This window comes from Balearica regulorum, chromosome 2, assembly GCF_011004875.1.
Source record: "Balearica regulorum gibbericeps isolate bBalReg1 chromosome 2, bBalReg1.pri, whole genome shotgun sequence".
Classification (NCBI taxonomy): Eukaryota; Metazoa; Chordata; class Aves; order Gruiformes; family Gruidae; genus Balearica; species Balearica regulorum.
This window is the reverse complement of record NC_046185.1, coordinates 162,567,581-162,586,104: the sequence shown is the minus strand read 5'-3', so window position 1 is coordinate 162,586,104 and position 18,524 is coordinate 162,567,581. Positions and strand designations below refer to the sequence as shown.

Sequence of the window (18,524 nt, the reverse complement as noted above, 5' to 3'; positions counted from 1 at the left end):
TGTAACTCGGAATTGGTGGCTGTGTGTCGGACGTGAAGGCTGCTGGTAGAGCACCGTGAGCTGAGGTGGGCGCAGGTAACGCGACAGAGGAGAAATCTGTGAGCTCAGGGGCATTTGCTCCAAGTAGGAATTCTAAAAATTCCTCTAATGGCCTGCCCAAACTCCCAGCTTCAAACTCTTCCCCAAGACCTAGAACTTGGTATTTTTACTTATGGCTCTGTCTATTTTTAACTATGTAGCTCCTTTTGCTTTCAAAATGTGCATCCGCTGAACCAAGGCGTATAAAATCGCCTTTAACAGATCTGGCTGACCAGTAAGACCTAAACTGATGCTGTTTGCATCAATCTTAACTTTTTTTTTTTTTTTTAAAATCCCCAATGGCACTGGCTTGGGCTTGTGGCTTGGTACCAAGTTTTTGGAGCCTGTTACAATTCAGAGGGTATCATTTTCTCAGTTTGAAGTGTTTTCCTGCGCATTGAATTAATCTGTCTTCTGGAGAGAGCAGGACTGTCTCCCAGATAGCATTGTTCTGGGCTGTGCTGACGGTGGTTGCAATGGAAATTGAGATAGCAGTGTTCTTTTGTGTTCCAGCCTCTCCATGGCAATTATTGTATTTTCTTTTTTTAATCAGAGCATAAAACCTCTTTGCCCTGGCATTTATTAGCTCCCTGGAGTCTAAAAGCTGCATGCAGTCTAAAACACATTTTGTCAACATAAACTGCGTCGGTACTAATATTACTGCATAAACCAGAAGATGACTTCTCACAGTAAGCAAGGCTGAATATTCTTCAGTTTATTTAACTGTTATTGTGAAATGAAGTGAGAGTCTTGATAGACTGGGAAGGGATGGGAAAGGCTGAGGAGCTGTTGAGGGAAACTCTCCCAGGGTGGACGAGACTTGCTCGGTACAAACCATGCTCCAACCACGGCACGATAGTAGTGTCCTACCAAGACTGGGTGCAGGGTAAATTTTTTTTTTTAATTTTTCCTCCCCTGATTTTTATCCTCTGGGGTATTAAATAATGCTGTCACCCACCCTTCCATGATTGAATGTGAAGAAGCAAGGGTCTGCTGAAGGCTGAAAGGTGCCCGTCCCTCCACGTGTGGGATTTCTCTGTTGCAGGGACAGTAACACAATATCTTCGGGTTTTAAAACCAGTCAGGATTATTAACGCGTACTCCAAGAGGCGCGCAGTGCGCCTGCCGTGTCCGGGCAGGCCGTGTCACCAAGCGGTTGAAGTAGATTGAGATTTCACGAAGTTGTTCAGGACTTGCTAATTGATACTGGGCGAATTGCCTAACCCCTCTCGCTTTATCTATTTATAAAATGGGGATAGTTAAGGCCAGGCAAAACTTGTGTAACTGAATTTGTGTAACTTTCCACAAATCCATGCCAGCTTGTCACCGGTTCGCTGTGTTCCTGACTGCTCTTAATTCATTGTACTAAAATAGCGCTCTACATAAACATAGAGTTATGATGCAGGCAATGTCATTCCCCCACTTTCCCTTAGGAAACTCTAACTTTGGGAGATTAAATTGCTTTAACAAGGGGCAAGGCAAGAATCTAACTTGGGGAGAGGGGTGCTGGTTGCAGGGCTGCCTCGAGCAGCTGGTGGTGTATCATGGACACCCCTGAGCATCTTCTCTCTTTTGAAAAAGGGGGAAAAGTATTTTTCTGTGGTTGGTGGAGAGTTTTGGTGCCTCCCCTGCAGCAGCATGGTGTGAAGTAACTTATCCTTTGTGTTGCTTGCAATATCTGTGTTTCCTGAAGAGATGTTGCACTATTTGGTTGTTGAAACACTTGTGAACTTCTCCGAGGGCGGTGGCTTCACCCAGCCTGGGCCCTGTCATCCTTAATTTACTTTGTGCCGTATTAGCATATCTTTATTAACGTGCTGCTGGGGCTTTGTTTCAGATGTGATCTTTACGTTTACTTCACAAAAGATTTCGTACATCTTTTATGTTCCTTCATACTACTGCAAAAAGGCTAAGCTTGTGATGCATATAAAAATAAAGCTGCTGTTCTGTGTGTGAATTGATTAGAAATAGATGTGACTCTAGAGGTTTACCTTCACAAATGAGAAATTGGGAGAGCAAGTGTGTATTTATAGATCCAATACCACTGTATAACCATATAGCCTTTAAAGGAAAGAAGCTTTTGATTCTTGTTCTTCTCTAATCTTCCTTTTCTCTGGTATCCTACCACCCCGCTGCGTTCTCAGCACAAAACTGCTATTTACCACTGCCTTCCTCTTTTTCTTGCCAGGCTTTATTTCATCCTCAGTGCTCTAAAAGCTGTGAGGTTTGCAGAAAAACACTAAGTACAACTGCAGATATTTTCTGATGCTGAGTAACTGAACAAGAAGGAAGGTGACTAGTGAAAAAACCACTTAGTGCTGTCTTCTGAAATGCTTCTATTTTTATTTGAGGAGGGATAATATCTCAGCTACAGAAGTTTAAAGAAACCTGAGTGGTTTGAAGTCAAGATTGGTTTATTCAGTTGTTCTGCCCCCATTGGAATTGGGAACTGCTGCTTTAGGGCCTGATCCAAACCCACCAAACTTTGTGGGAGCTGTTCTGATTTCAGTAGGCTTTGGTCCTGGCTCCTCATCAGTGCACAATCTTCTTTCCCTTGTGGTAGCTACCTCCAGTAGCAGGTACTTAGGCTTTTTGGGATTAAGGTAATGCTACAATATGAGATGGCCAAGGACAGATGATTTGTAATGTGTGACCTCTAGTATTGGATGAAACAATCTAAGATATATACTGTTGGAAATCTCTTCCTGACGTACAGAGCAGTGGTGGTACCTGTTGTGATGTGGTCCTGCCACAGCATTCTTGAGTTAGTGAGTTGTTTAGGCTGGGTCTTCGTTTCTGCAACGCAGAATAGTAAGAGATTATCCTTTCAGCTTTTGCATTTCCTGAGTGGACAGAATAGTTTTCAAGTTTGAGAACTTGGATACCTTAATAGCAGGAATTGTTGCCTAATACCATGGTTTTTCAAGCACTAGTCTGCAACTTCATTGCCACTGCAGAGTGTTTGGTAGAGTATGTGGTTTGCAACACGTGATGTTTCAACTGAAAAAGACAAAATTGGCCACATTTTCTGCAGAGCCTGTATCATCAGAATTGTCATTTCCATTCTGGATTGGTTTTGCTGTGATATGAGAGTCTTGAGATTTTTTTTTTTTTAAGAAGTCTTTGGTTTATATCACTGAAACAGGTCCAGGATGAATCTTTTCTATGTGGCTTCAGAAAAATGATTAAAAAAATGCACAACTTGCATCCAGACATCCTGGAGACTATTATTTGCTAGCAGACTGCTGGAAGTCTGCAATTTTTGGGCTCCTTTAGAATATCTGACAGCAGTTGGATTCCCAGCAGTGGTGGTTACTGATATTGCAAGCCAGGTCCAAACACTTCCAATTCCTCCCTGTTTCTGGTGATGCAGTCCTTTCCTGTCATCGCTGTAGTGAGCCAATATAAAGTGCAAACTGCCAAAGAAGAGTACAAATGTAAACACTTCTGCACTATTGTACCTCTTGAATTTCATGACTTTTCCCGTTTTCTAGAGTTAAATTCATTTGCAATGACCTAATTCTGTTTTAGCCTTTCCGAGGGTAAGGTAACAGTGGCAGAGATAATAAGACTCAGATCTTACCAGCTGCTCAGAAGTAAGAATTGAACCCTAACTTGTAGTTAGGATCTTATTTTATTGCTTTGCAGATATTTCCTGAGAGCAGGCACATTCTTATCTTAATAGCTGGGACTTGGATAAAGTTAGTAAGATGACATTTGAGAAAACTGTTTCAAAGTCATTCCGTACAGCAGAGTAGCACAGGCTGGTTGTGCCTCTTTTAGCCCACTGGAAATGAGGGAAATTGATTGGGAAAACATTGAATAATTCAACCATGTAACGGAATACAATTTAATTCCGTTTAAGCTTTCTGCTGACCTCAGATGGCAGATGTAGGGGCACGATTTCCAACTGGAATTTGTAAACCATGTTTGATGTGAAATGTGGTAAATGCTGCTTGTGCTTTGTAAAGGGCTTGTGTTTTTACTGCTGGAATGCTTTTGCTTTGAATGGCATTTCCTTTACCCTCAAAATGACTGCATGGAAACTTGAGGTAAGATAATATACACAAGTTCAAATACAGCACATCACAATAATATGCTGATGGCACTTGGACAAGCTTCTATTAGTATTATCTTATTTAAAAGAACTTCTAATTGCTCTTGTGTTTAGAACAATAGATCTTGCGAGACTTCCCGTAATGAGCGGTAAAGTGCAAGTAATTTACTCTGAACCTTTTAGGAAGCTCTCCTTCAGTTTTCCGAGAAAAGCAAGAATGGTGGATACACATGTGGAAGATCTCAAAGCAAAATCCCTGTGGCAAAAAGTGGGTTTCCAGAAAAAATTCAGATTGCAGTGCTGACGGGGATAGTGATCCAGCTAGACATGCTAAAACTTCAAGGTTAACAGGAAGACAAGATGCTTCCAGGAACAGGGAAGAGAACAGGACAGCACGTCTGGAAGAAGCTGAACCCTAATGATGGGCATTTGCTGGTGCTTGCATAGGAATCACAGGGCTAAACCAACTTTCTTTAATGTAAGCTTTCAGTTATCCACATCTAGTATTTTAGTGAGCGCTAAGTTCCTGTCCTTGGAAGCCTCTAACCTAAGTGAGCTGGAAGCTTTCAGCATCTTATTCTTCTGAGCGAGAATTTCAGTGGTGTTTCTCAAATATTGAAAGACTGGTAAGAAGGGGCTTGCTGCACTGCTGGCGTGATGCCGAGGGAAGCTTGGGACTGTCCTCACGTGGATGCTATTGCTTGCAAATTGTAGAGAGGGATTGTTTGTTGCAGTTGATTCCTCAGTTAGGATAACATCTTTACGCCATGGAGTAACTCCGTGGCTCCTCTGAGTAAGACTTTTGCGTTTACAGTTCACTATGTCAGCTGAGTTTCAAGAATTTTCAAACCAGTTGTGGTCAGTAAGTTCCTGGTTTTTTATGTGAAATAGAGACTCCAAGCCTGCCATCAATCTCAAAAATGGCATTCAAGGTTTTGATTGCTTGTACTGCGTTTAACAAAAGTGAGGGGTGTGTGGATAAGATTGAGTTATGGAGAATGACCCATTACAGGTCTACAATTCTGCAATGCATAAGCAGTGTAGTTTGGAGCAAATTGAGAAGAAATATTTATACAGTCTTGTGTTTACAGTTTCCCTGTTACCTGATTTATTTTATTTTTTTTCTCCAAAGAAAGTCTGCCATCCTCTCTTGAATGACTTGGTTGTCATATTTTGTAATGGTCTTCTCTGAACAAACATGCTGTATCCTATTGCTATCCCCACACACTACTGCTGCTGTTCACAGGTCCTGTTTTCCATGTCATTCTTAATTGCACAAAACATCAGCGTTGTCTTTGAAAGTTTAGTTTTCATGTAAAAGAATGATTTACTTTCAGTAATACTATGACCAGTGAGTGCATGGGGCATCCCTGAGCATCCTTCAGCTTGTGAAAGATGTTTTGAGTAGGGGTAAGGCTGCGCAGGGTGTGAATACCTGTCTGTAAGGCTGCCTCTGGGATGGTTGGGCTGGTTAGCAGCACGTGCTGCTTGATTCAGCAACGATGCTGTATCATTTGGAACCGGTCCAAGTTCCTGCCAAAGCGCTGAGCATCTCGGCCGTGGAAGATTACCAAGCAAAGCATATTCTGGTAATAAAATATCCAGAGTAAGAGGCTGATACCTCCAGTCTGCAGTGTAGGACAGTTAAATATTATAAAGTCTACTAACTTTTTATGTACCTGACTTCATTGCCGCAACTATTCACAGGATGCGAATTGAAGTTCAGTTATTACTTGTTACGTAGATATACAAATGTAAATAAAGCACTGGCTGTCAGAGGTTTGCACAGTAGCAGGGGAGCGCAGGCGTGCTGTAATGTGACCAGTGGGCTGTAATGGAAAGCGGAATTTTCCTCTCTGCCAGCCAGCGCTGAAAGCTCTGCTGTCCCCAGTAATTGAATGGTGGACTGCAGACCGTTCCTGTACCAGCACTCTTAGCTAACTGTTGCTCGTTCTTCATTTATTAGGAATCTCCTCATGCGTGACTGTATGGTCCAGTACTTAATAGATGGCTGGGAATATGAGGGGAAAGAGGGGACAACCCTTCAGTTTGCTCAGGATGTGTTATTAATAAAATCTGTTGTTTCTCTTTTCTTTTCAGACTTTGGTGTTAGTGCGTTTCTGGCCACGGGTGGTGACATTACCAGAAATAAAGTCAGGAAAACTTTTGTGGGCACACCTTGCTGGATGGCACCAGAGGTTATGGAACAGGTGAATTGTTTTTCCTAGTGTCCTCTTAGCTGATTTGCACCTAGAATTCCCTGTGGTCATCAATGGCTGTATTTACTTCAAACTAAGATGATAATTTGGCATCCTGTAAAGCTTTCTTAAAACCACAAGATTGTCTTTGATTTGCCTATTGCAGCCAGGCTTGTACTGGGGAATATTAAGTGTTCAGAAGGTTTTTGCCCTGTTGCTTCTCTTCAGGCTCCTACCTCAGGTGAGGATGAGACAGCTCAGCTGTTGTATAAAGAAGATTAACCTGCCCCTCCCTCTTGCATAAATGTGAGGTAGAATATAAATAGTTTCACACGTGATAAATATGCACATATACAGCTTGGTAACATACTCTTCCGCATTTGCCAATACGAGAGTTTTGGGTAGCTAATTGCAGCATGTCAGAGTGGGGAGTTATTAGGGGAAAATAACATGCAGGTGACTTTATTCAGCTTTTTAGTTTCTCTTGGCTTTTGAGTATCCAGACTGTAAATGCTGAGGAATGCTTGCCTCTCCCCCTTCCTCTTCTGCTCTTTTGGCTAGCTGAAAGATGTCATACTTCTTCCCGTTGGGTGGAGATAGGTCACTTTTTGTCCGCTACTTCTAGACTAAACTGTAGAAGCTTTGTCTGCATGACTTCTTATGAAGGCCACCTGGAAACTTTAATATAGAATACTGTTGCCCATTTCGGAGCAAGATCCACAAACAAAATTATGCCACAGTCCTGACAGGGCATTTGCAGTAGCTGTCTATTGCATTGATGTTCAGTGCCATAAGCATTCTGAATATTATCCCTCATCCCTTTAAAAACAGTTTCACAGAGGGCTGGACTCAGGGTTTGATTTGTGACAGGTGTACCAAGCAGAAATACAACTGACTATCTAAATGTTTTTCTTTTTTCCTTCCAAAAATCTTTGAAACAAAAATATTTTGGGAAAACATTGCTTTATTAAAGTAATCTCACTTCCTTACTTTTTTTCTTGCTGTTCACAATGAAGTATTCTGATGTTTAGGAGGAACTTGAATAAGACTCCCATGTATAAATATCTAACATGAAATGCAGCTAAAACAGTGGTAGAACTTTAATGCATGTTTTCTTATATCTAAAACTTGAGGAATTGAGACACTTTTGGAATAGCTTAAATACACTATTGACAAAAGGGTTTTTCAGTGTTTGGCCTTTTTAGTGGCTCCCCATGGTGGCATTGAGGCGCTGGTGCGTTACAGCGCTCCTGCAACATCCCTGAGAACAAGTCTAACACCCTAGAGTAGGAGGCACACTCCCCAAGTCAGGAGCGGTCTTTGCAAACTTGCTTCTGAACTGTCATGTACTCCTGGATTATTTTTTTTTGTTACGCTGATTTAAAAAGAAATAAAAATGGAATATTCGGTGTTTCCAAAACCAGATCAGAGTTATCCCTTGCTTTTCTGTCCTTTGTGACCTGTCCTGGTGCACAGGGTGCAGCAGGCTGGCCAGGATCTAACAGTGCTGCTTCGTGCTCATTGTAGTTAGAGTGGCTGCAATCCACAGGACAACAAAGGGAAAAAGAGATCTTGAGGAGGATGCTAAAAAGGGGAAATTAAGGTTTTAGTGACAAAGGCGGGGAGCTCTTGATGTAATGGACATGTTTCTGAAGGAGGCAGATTTTCTAGGGAGTCCCAGCGCTTCCATGAAGGCAGTCCACACCTAACTCATTGCAAGTATGAGATAGTAAAGGAGGTATTTTGGATGCTGACGTGAAATCTTTCTATGTCCATTGATACCATCTTGCTGTCTTCCAGCAGGTGTCACTCTGAGCTGCTATATCCAACTGGGGAAAAAGGAAAAAGGGGTTGCTGTAGGTTAGCCTTCTGTATGTAGATATTATCGACCCAATTCCATCTGGTTTACTTCAACATCATTAAGTTCCTTTAGCATGTTAATACATGATAGCATGGCATTGTCCTTTAATGTATATTCACTTGACAGATTTATGGCAAAAAAAAAATGTCGATGAGAAAAATAAATGTTGTTGATGTAAACTAACTGCAAGGAGATAACTAATATGCATTGGATGGGTGTCAAGATGAACTGCTTTAGACAGTTTTAAACTTTGTAGCTTTTATTTGCAAACAGGATTATATGATATAATTAGAAAATACTTTGCTAAAAAGTTAAAACCCCAGCGGGGAATGGGAAGCTGTACGTTGTACGGATGTACTACAACACTAACTGAAAGTTAAAGCTAAAAAATATCCCAAAGTTATTCTCAAAACCTAAAAACAGTGTGATAGGGGAAAAAAAACCCCAAACCCTTGCAGCGTATTTCTTCCTGCACTCTATTCTTTTCAATTATACTAGATATCTGTGCTTGTTTAGTTAAATGACTTAAAAATCTGTTCATAGTCATGGCACCCATAAACTGCGGCACTTCAAGAGGCCTTTCAGACCTTTAAGGCTCATGAAAATGATGCCTACAGAGTTGATGGAATTAGTGCAAGACATAAACTCCTGTTGCTGTAATAAATTTCAGTTCAGCTGGAGTATTACATGAAAAATAGTGCAAGAGTATTTCTTGTTTGTTTGCCAAAATTCAAGATCATCTTAAAGGTAGTTTGGGGAATGTTTTTGGCTTCATCACAATGAGTGTCTTTCTAAAGCTTGTTAGGTTAGCTGAACACAATATCCCTATTAGCTTTCATTCAATATTCATTTTTCCATAGTCTAGCGAGAAGAACCGTACTAAGCAGCCAAAACGCTTTGATTTTTTTGTAGCTGCTTTTGAAGTTAGTACATAACGTCTCTCCCCTGCAGCGGAGAAAGCAAGTGCCAAAATATTACCTAACGATAATGAGGAAGTAACCGCTTTGGCATATGAAATATTTTTTCCTGTGCATGAGGGGAAGTAAATGCTATAAATTTTCCTGTACAAGTCTGTGTTTAATGTCAAGTGCAGAAGCTACTGTTAATTAGTGGAGGGAAATACTAGTGTGCAGACAGGCATGAGGGGCTTCTTACTGAACTGGGGTGTACTGAAGTTTTAGGATTGAGCATGTTTGCAGTCAGATTGGTTAAGCGATTGACTAAAAGTGTTGTGAGGCATATGTCCCAAGGGGATAACAGTCCATCTATTAACTGTGAGAGTTTCATTATGCTGTTTAATGACTTTCTGTGTCTTTGTGTAGAAGTTGGAGACTGGGTTAACCCAGTGCCCCTTTATGTTCTACACATGGCGAGGTTTATGACGAAGCAGTCCTAGTTGCACAGTCCACAATCATGATTTTCATCAGACTGTGCCTTCTAAAACACCTCCTCGAAGGTATAAGGAGCCAGGGGGAGGAGAGGGAGAAAGTGTTCTTGCCATCTTTTTAACACTGTAGTACTGGTCTTTCCAAATTCAAGGGGAATGGAAGGAAAGGCCAAAAGGATCTGTATGTAATAAGCTAAAGAAAGGAATTGTTGTGTTGGATAGCAAGAGGCATGTGCTAATATACTCTAATGTTTTTCAGGTCAGAGGATACGATTTCAAGGCAGACATCTGGAGCTTTGGGATCACCGCTATCGAACTGGCTACAGGGGCAGCTCCTTACCATAAATACCCTCCGATGAAGGTGAGCAGGTCTCCAGATACTTGTACAAGATAAAGGATCAGTGTGTTCTTGTGGGTGTTTCCAAGAATTTGGCCAGCAGGCTTTGTTGAAGAGTTTGTCCTTTCAACTTGCACTTGTGGATCACAATGTTCTTGGATTTATCTGAAGTCACCTTTTAAAAATATTCTACTTCATCAGCATTGTCTGAAACAGTGTGCAGTTCTTATTTAGATCCTGAGTCTCGCCAGGGTCACCAATCTTGAGGGAGGTGCTGTGTGTTTCAGTCCTGGAGCCTCTGAAGGCAGCAGATGTTTTTAGGGATATAAATAATGATTCAGAAAACATTATCTGACATCCAGTGACATGGAGATGGCAAGCCGTTCCTTCTCCTGCACTGATAATCCTTCTCGATACCTCTCAGAAATCTTGTTACCAGTGATCCAAAAGAACATCTTATTTTGTTTAATGCCAACACAGTCCTGTCAATCACTGAACCAGGGTGGGGCATTTCTGGAAAGTACCACATCAGTATGAAATAGTATGGTATTGGCAATATGAATATTGTATTGAAGTTGAGGTGGAAGAAGTGTTCTTGTTTAAACACTGACAGTTTTCAAAATTTTTAAAAAGTATTTTTACTTTGGATTGTCACGTAGTCCGGCTAACTTTCCGTGTTTTCTGACTCTGGAACCAGGAGCTGCTTCCAACATGCTTTTCTTTCAGGGAGTCTACATGTTAACAGAGGTTCAGTTGAGGTCTGATGCATCCTGTCCTCCTACTGAGCTTTGATACCATCTTCCTTGGCCCCGTTGAGATCTGATGGGGCCCTGTCTCAGTCACAAAACTTTCAGTCCCTTCTGTACTTCCCACCCTCTTGAAGGTCACTTTTTTCTTCTCCTCCTGGCATGTGTACTCCCTCGAACCGAACAGGAGGGGGTGGAGAGCCCTTTCTAACCTTTATGGTTAGACTTCTTACCTGGGATATGATGCCTATGGGTGCCAAGTCCCTCAATTCTAGGCATGTCATGGAGCAAGCTTGCCTTTTCTGAGTCTTTTAACTGCTGAATGTGCAAGGTGGGTGCCACCTCTGTAGGACCTGGGTGCATCTCCACCTCTCAATTACAATACCATTTGGGAATCCAGTAGCTCCTAACTTGTTCGAACAGGGACATCTGTGTATCGCTTTAAATGCCAGGACTTTGCACTGATTTAACTCTCATAGAACAGTATTAATTAAAAGATTTGTGTCACTTCTGTGCAGGGACTGTTGAGTAGGTGAGCAATTTAGAAATGCCATTAAAGTTCGTACCATATCAGTGATTGTGGCAGAGCAGTGAGTTCAGGGAAACATGTTGCTGTTTTAGCTGTTGCTGTTTTCATTGATATTTCCTTCTGTGCTGTGATCATTGGTAGCATTTTGCAGTAGCTTCTGCAAGCCGTACTTCTGCTTATTGTGGTTTGAATGCATGGGTTATGGCTTTTAATACGAAGATTGCCTATTTAGTTTTGTGTGTTGTCATATAGTACATAGAATAAGGCCAACATTGTTGGGTCGATGGTTGGACTTGATGATCTTAGAGGTCTTTTCCAACCTTAAGATTGTATAATTCTATGAATTGTGAGTCTCTGATTTTATTAGGTATGGGTTCCAGTTGTGCAGCTTGCAAGAGAACTTCTGCGTTTTATTTATTGAATGCAATTGTATTTCACTGCAGACTAATTTTGTTATGCAGCAAAATGACCCATGCATTAAGTGATCCTCCAAGGAGATGGGGGGAAAAAGCAGGGAATTCTGTCACGGACTGTACAATTTCAGCTAGATTGATGGGCTCTTGCTGCCCTAAGCAATATAGCTGTTAAAAGCTATTTAAATGTGCTGTGTGCTGCTTCCTTTTCTAAAAATAGATATTCATCTGTATGTAGGTGACAAGTGAAAATGGAAATAAGTAATTTGCTTCCTTTCCTTCAGAATATCTGAGTGATGTGAAAGAAATAATCAGTTTAGCTTGATGGCTGCTTGTGTGAGAAATGTCTTCACCTGCTGTTGCATTGGTACATGGAAGTGAACCCTTGTATATTTTTGTTTCCCTTCTGCTTTTACATTAATTTCTAGCTAAGAAATACCTTCAGGGAGATCTAAACAGAGCCTTTAAATTAAATGCCTTGCACAACTGCTTATCTCAAACAAGGAAGGCTGGTAGAAGTTCTGCTATGCTTACACCTTTAATCACACCAAATGGGCCTGAAAGCACATCCTGACCTGTGCTTGGCCCGTACACTGCAATGTGGGCCAGGAGATGTGATGGAAAACTGTAGCATAAACTGTTGGCTACAAATTAGTCTGGCTTCCCAAGCAAAGGAGGTGGAGGTAACCCTTTCTAGATCCTGTTGTACGAGTCTTGAACCTCTCAGCTGACAGTCAGAATTGGCAGAGATATAAAGGTTTTGAAAAAAACTTTTTCTACGAAGTTAATGATTGTGGGAAGCAGAGGGAAGAGGAGTGATGACCCTGCAATTGCCTTGAGGAAAAGGTAGGTGAGTTTTTGCTGTCTGGTGAGTGGGAGGAGACAGTCTAAATTGTAAGAAACTTCAGTCTTGAGCTCAGGCTACCCTCAGAGAGCCGTTGTAATGAAACAGTCCTTGTTGACTCAGATGTTTGATGAAAATGCTTGTCTAAAATACAGTGTTCTCAAGATTTGTCTCTAACAAAGGCCAAGAAAAATGTCATTGTCAGTAGACATAATTCTTTCAGGTTTTAATGCTGACGCTACAAAATGATCCTCCATCTTTGGAAACTGGTGTGCAAGATAAGGAGATGCTGAAGAAGTATGGGAAATCATTTAGGAAGATGATTTCATCATGCCTACAAAAAGACCCAGAAAAAAGGTAACACCAGAATGAACTTAAAAAAAACTAAAACAAACCCACAAAACTAATTGTATTCCATGTTTTTTAAAGCTCTCTGCCCCTCCAGCCTTTCAGTCGCACTGAACACAGCAATCTTGCTGTGTGGCAGCAAATTCTCTTGGCTGTCTTTATTTTTACGGACAAATGTCTGGCATTGTGCCTGGCCAGGGCACACACCTTCCATTTGGGTTAATGAGAGTGCATCCCAGTCCACTGCATGTGTAGTGCCATTCTCCCCCTTGCCACCTCCAGCAGGTGACTGCAGTTCATGTTTTGTTCACTGTCAAAACTTCTCTGTGTTTATAAATCAGAAATTACATATTGGGCAATATCTGTTTACTTGTGAAGCTTCAAAAATAAACTTTTAAAAATTTGCCAGTGCCAAGAAGGGTTTCTGTGTAGTTTTGACTTGTTTAATTATAAGTAATATTTGCTTTGGGAGGGGGGGAAAAATTAGGAAAAATACTGGCAAATTTTACCAACATATTTTCATCAATGCGGATTGCTTAAGTGACCTGATGGCACTTTCAGTCTCCTTGTAACAGTAGCTTGACTAATCAGTGATGTTAGAGATAGTACTGAGGGGGTGGTGCATGTGTTGTGGTTCTTGGGATAGCATTAGTTGTTATGTTAGGGCATTGTTCAAAGCTGTGCGAGGGTCTGGCTGTCTACGATGCTGTTTAAAACCCACAGCCTGTCACATAGGAGAACTCAGATTTGTTTCTGTAGAGAACAGTCATAGTGTTTGCCAGTCTCAGTGAAGCTGTTGAAAGGGATATTCATCCTGCGTTAAAAAGTGTTCCTTAAAATGCAAAGGTAAAGAAACAGCATTCCCACAGATCAGTTTTTATACCTCTTAGTTTTTCTTTTTTCCTCAGTAAGCAAACTGATTCTGGAAAGGGAGAAGTCCCTTCATAAAATAATAATAATGAAGACATTTTTCAGTTCCCCCTTGTACCAGGAACAAAGGCTTCTCACGCATCGTGAGATGGGATTTCTCTCTTCTAACAAGCTTTACACTTGAAATGCTTAATGAATCCAGTGAAGTGCTTGACAAATGCTGATAGCAGGGTTTTTTCCCAGCATGATGTTTTTTCTCCTTTCTAAAGCATATCCTATCCCTGCAGGTTAGAACGTGTGCTGATCAGAATTAAATATAATCACTTTGAATCGTGGCATGCCCCTTCTCTCTTCTTGAGCACCACTAACAGCCACTGTCATCATCCTGACTATGGGAGCAGGAGGCCAGCCCATAATGAGCAACTTGCAGAATCAGACATGCTTATGCATATTGTGTGGGTCCTCAAAGAGGAGAATTTAGTGCAATTGCTTTTGAATTATTTTTGGGGCTCCCTTGCTATAAGGTGTATGATTTTTGTTAGAAAGCTCCTTCTAAACTGAACAAGGGATGTCTTTTACTTTCCAGTATTTATCCTAAAGCCTAACTTAAAGGAGAAAATAGTTTGTACTTGTTCCTTTTCTACTAAACAAAGGTTGATCATCCTGCCTGTGTTTCATAGAGCTAATTACATATATAATCACGTATCTCAGAAATAGCTCTGTTACTTGCACATGGCAAATACTGCACTCCTGCTGTAGGTGATGATCCTTTATTTCAATTTTGAGCAAATTATTTTTGGGATCCTATCAAACTTGGCTCTAAGAAACTTGAGTTCAGCATGAAAATGTGAGCAACTTCCCCCTGCCCCGCTCCTCTGAGTTATTCATTGCTTTTGAACAGAATAGGCTTTGATCAGAATACACTGAGTGTTTAAAAGACTGATGGTGTAAAAATTACTTGGAATGCATTGACTGATTTCTAGGGAAATTGTGCAGGAGAAACCGATGCCGTTCTGGCATGCCATGTTACAACAGGCTGCAGCAACCTGGAAGACCGTCGTGTTGAAAGGGAGCATTTATAATTGGTTTTTCTACATCTGTTTTTATTGACAGACCGACAGCAGCAGAACTCTTAAGACACAAATTTTTCACGAAAGCGAAGGTAAGAAAACCCTTCCTAAACTGATCTGTGCAGAGGCTGTGGAGAGGACTTTTCAGAAGTACGATAGGTATGGTGACAGCTTTATTGGCGTGAGTGTGGGCTGTTTCACTTAGGGCCAGCGTAGCTGAGGGAGTTGAATGGGTCATTGTGAACGGCCAGAATGAACCCCCTCCTCTGTACCTCCTTGTGTATGATGCTATTAAGAGAAATTATCTAGAAATTCTTGAGCATTTAAATGTCTTTCAGTGGCTTTGGAGGTTTTTTTCTTCTCTCATAATGGTGCCGTTCTGGCTGCGTGTCCAACCATAAAGGTCTCTGTGGCAGTAAATGTAACATATTTAAGTAAACTCTACAATCAGTCTGTATGCAAAGCAATGAATGAGGCCTACTGTGTGGAGGGCTACCTAAAATTATTTCACCCTCTGTTGCCTTACGGAAAGCGAAGATCCTGTGATATAGAATAGTAGGAAACTCCCATTTCTATCCTTGAAGTGAACTGCCGATGAGCATTTATGTAATTACTGCCTGGAGCTTAGTGCACATGCAGCGTGCAACATCTTGTAGGGGGAGACAGATGGAAATAATACAGGGGAGAATTTATATTTCCATGGGAATGAGGACATGTTTTGTGCTTGCTTATTTTTTCTGTGGCATGTTTGTGATCAAAATACATGGGTTTTATAGCATAACACAGATTAAACTGTCAAAAAGATATCTGGTACTTTGGATAGCACAGCAGCATCACTAATTAATCAAAGTAGTCTTCACCTACCAGATTAAGATGCTTAAATGGAAGTGGCCACATCTAAGTATCTGTAGAGGAAGCCGGGTGTCTTATTAAAGTTGACAGAAATCTAACAAGTGCAACCAAGGAAGTCTAGAGTGTGATCCAATTTATGAAATGTAGGAGTTTGCTTTAGGGCAAGTTTAATTGATGTCTGGGCTCTTGACAGTATTAACTAGATTTTCATTGTCCATAATAGGATTTTAGGCAACTGAATATCTGCATCTGTACACTGGATACACGCTTGGTGTCCAAAGTGACAAGATGGTTTACACATTGCTGACCTTTCTCCGTTTGGTTACGGGAGTTCTGGTTCATGTTTTACTTCATTGTGTGTAAAATCTCCTTCATGCTTTCATTAAGCTGCTGCAGAGTAACATATTAGCATATGTGGTGATAGAAAATTAACTTTATTGTAAATGAGGCAATACTTCAACCGGCACCTAAAGTGAGAATGTGTGCCAGTTAACATTCGGTGTTAAATTACTTTCGTACATCAGCCACTGCCAAACTGACAGCTGTAACTTGAGGACAGAAGAGTCCAACTTCTCTATGTCTATATTGAACCATATATTTAAATACAATCTGTGTTACGTAAAAGTATGTTGTGATAATGCTGAGAGCCAGTTATCATGAAGCGACGGCGTCTGCCTTGAGACTCTCCATCCTGTGTGCAAGAAACCATCGTGGGGGAGTGATGGCTCTTCATGGGCAGAGACAGCAGAGCTATCCAACCTCACTAGTGTGGTTTGAAATACCCAGCCAGCTCCTGGTGCTACTGCCAGGGCGCTTGCCTACCTTCTTCCTCTGTGGCCAGTAGTTTGGCTCTGTAGTCAAGCGGTTGGAAAATCGTACGCTCAGGAGCCCACGTTAGCCAGTCCGGAGTAGCTTGCCGAAGAGGAAGTTTAATACAGTAAAGCATCACAGCAGTTTTCCGATTTTTAGTCTGTTGTAATCACATTCCTCTCTAAACGTCACGTGCTGTATGTTTTTTCAGCCACTCTTAACTCCTTTTGCCCTAATTCCTGAGTCTCCTTACTCCAGCATATAGAGATTCCTGCATCCCGCCCTGCCTGACATCTGAGGGTTGCCTTTGACAGTTGGACAGGCATAAATTTGGGAGCAAGATAAAGCAAAGTGGCTGGATCCAGGTGGTGTAGTATCTGTGAATGGAAGAATGCCAAATGTCTCAGCAGGGTGCTGGGATATAATAAGTATAAGCATGTTCCCCAGTAAATCAGACAGAATAGTATACAACTTCTTGATTGTTAATTCCCCATCACTTTGCATAGGGAAAGTGCCACTGCTAGCTTAAAAGGTATGTAGGATGAAATGTCATATGCTGTAGTCCAAAGGAAGAAAGTGGTTAATATTCTTAGGGGAATGGGGGTGAAACATGTAAAATGCTTTCTGGTAGAAATAGCTTAACAGTTTATTGGAGCCACTGAAGGAATAAAAGGGCGTTTTCAGCAATGCAAATGTTTGGTGTTTTGTCTTCTGCAGAATAAAGAATTTTTACAAGAGAAGATGTTGCAGAGAGCACCAACAATCACTGAAAGATCCAAAAAGGTACTGAAAACCACCTGGGCTCTTGCTGTTACAGTCATACTGGGTTTTTTTATGCTTGTGTTCACATTTTTAATGAGAATTATTGTAGTACAGCATCTTCTAGATACAGAGCTAGATATTTCAATTAAAATGCTCAAGTGCCCTGGCAGATGGTGCAACTTGAAGATGCTCTTGTGCTATTTCTCCTAAAAAAAAAAAAAAAATAAATCAATTGCAGAAACTGTCTACTTGACATACCAGTTTTCTGTCTTTGTGCTGAGTAGGTCCGGAGAGTCCCAGGTTCCAGCGGACGTCTTCATAAGACTGAAGATGGTGGCTGGGAATGGAGTGATGATGAACTGGATGAAGAAAGTGAGGAAGGCAGAGCAGCAATTTCACAGCTCAGGGTGAGTCCTCAAACTCTGATAGCTCTACTGTTTTGTTTTCTAACTGTGATAGATCTAAATATCCCTGGGAAGCATGTGGCCTTGTTTCAAGTATGATACACAGTAAGTCATAATACTTCCCCTCGAGTTTGTAGCCGAACCAGAGAAAGCAGACTGAAGGCTGAAGAAATTGTATTGATCTCTTTTCTGTCATCATTCTGGGACACAGCTGGTCTCATTGAGGGATGCTGAGCATAATTTGGAACATGAATTCAGATGGTCTGCTCCCAGCTCAGCATACTAATTCACTTGAGTTAGGATATTCTCTTTGTTTTTATGGGTGCTGACTGTTTGAGATGCTTTCTTCTGGAAGTGTCAGGAGAGGTTTTGTCCTACTGCCCTCTCCAGGATGGAACTGAAATCAATAGGGTCCATCCATGGTTACGGCTGGTATCTGAAACACACAGGGCCTGATTCCGTCGCCTCAGTTACGCTGAAATCAGTAGAAAAATGTTACGGCATCCCCAAAGTCACAAGGAGTGATTGGTCTAGCACTTGAAAATCCTTAAAAAAGCACATACACACCCAACACATACACAAAAAACCCCAAGCCCAGACTAATCCCCAGAAACAGAGTAATGTGTAGTGATCAACTAAAAGACTACAGGAAATTTCCACATTGTATTCCCCCTGTAGTTAGCAATGTGGGTTTTAACTGTAATGGCTTGTTGGTTCCCTTTTCACTACAGCAGGTAGCTTGAAGTAGACTATGCAGTTTAATCATTCTGCAATTGAATTAGTGAGACAATGAAAGATTTTTAGAGGAAGCTTTTCAATATGAAAGGCAAAAAAAAAAAAAAAGCAGTATTGGTTTGAAGCATTTATCCCTTTACAACTTTAACTTCTCTTATTTCTCTTTCATTGCTTTTTCTTCTAGTGGTGTGCCATATAGATACTTAAATATTTAATGCAAAAT

General features: G+C 41.1%; 1 protein-coding gene across 1 annotated transcript in view; it reads left to right on the top strand.

Moving 5' to 3' along the window:
- The window catches only part of OXSR1 (oxidative stress responsive kinase 1), a 96,093-nt gene that overhangs the window by 63,711 nt on the left and 13,858 nt on the right, over positions 1 to 18,524 (top strand). Inside the window, exons 6-11 of the mRNA XM_075746743.1 lie at positions 6,236 to 6,345; positions 9,841 to 9,942; positions 12,674 to 12,807; positions 14,782 to 14,830; positions 17,118 to 17,183; positions 17,447 to 17,569. Coding sequence (XP_075602858.1) covers positions 6,236 to 6,345; positions 9,841 to 9,942; positions 12,674 to 12,807; positions 14,782 to 14,830; positions 17,118 to 17,183; positions 17,447 to 17,569 — 584 coding nt within the window. The remainder of the gene's footprint in view (positions 1 to 6,235; positions 6,346 to 9,840; positions 9,943 to 12,673; positions 12,808 to 14,781; positions 14,831 to 17,117; positions 17,184 to 17,446; positions 17,570 to 18,524) is intronic.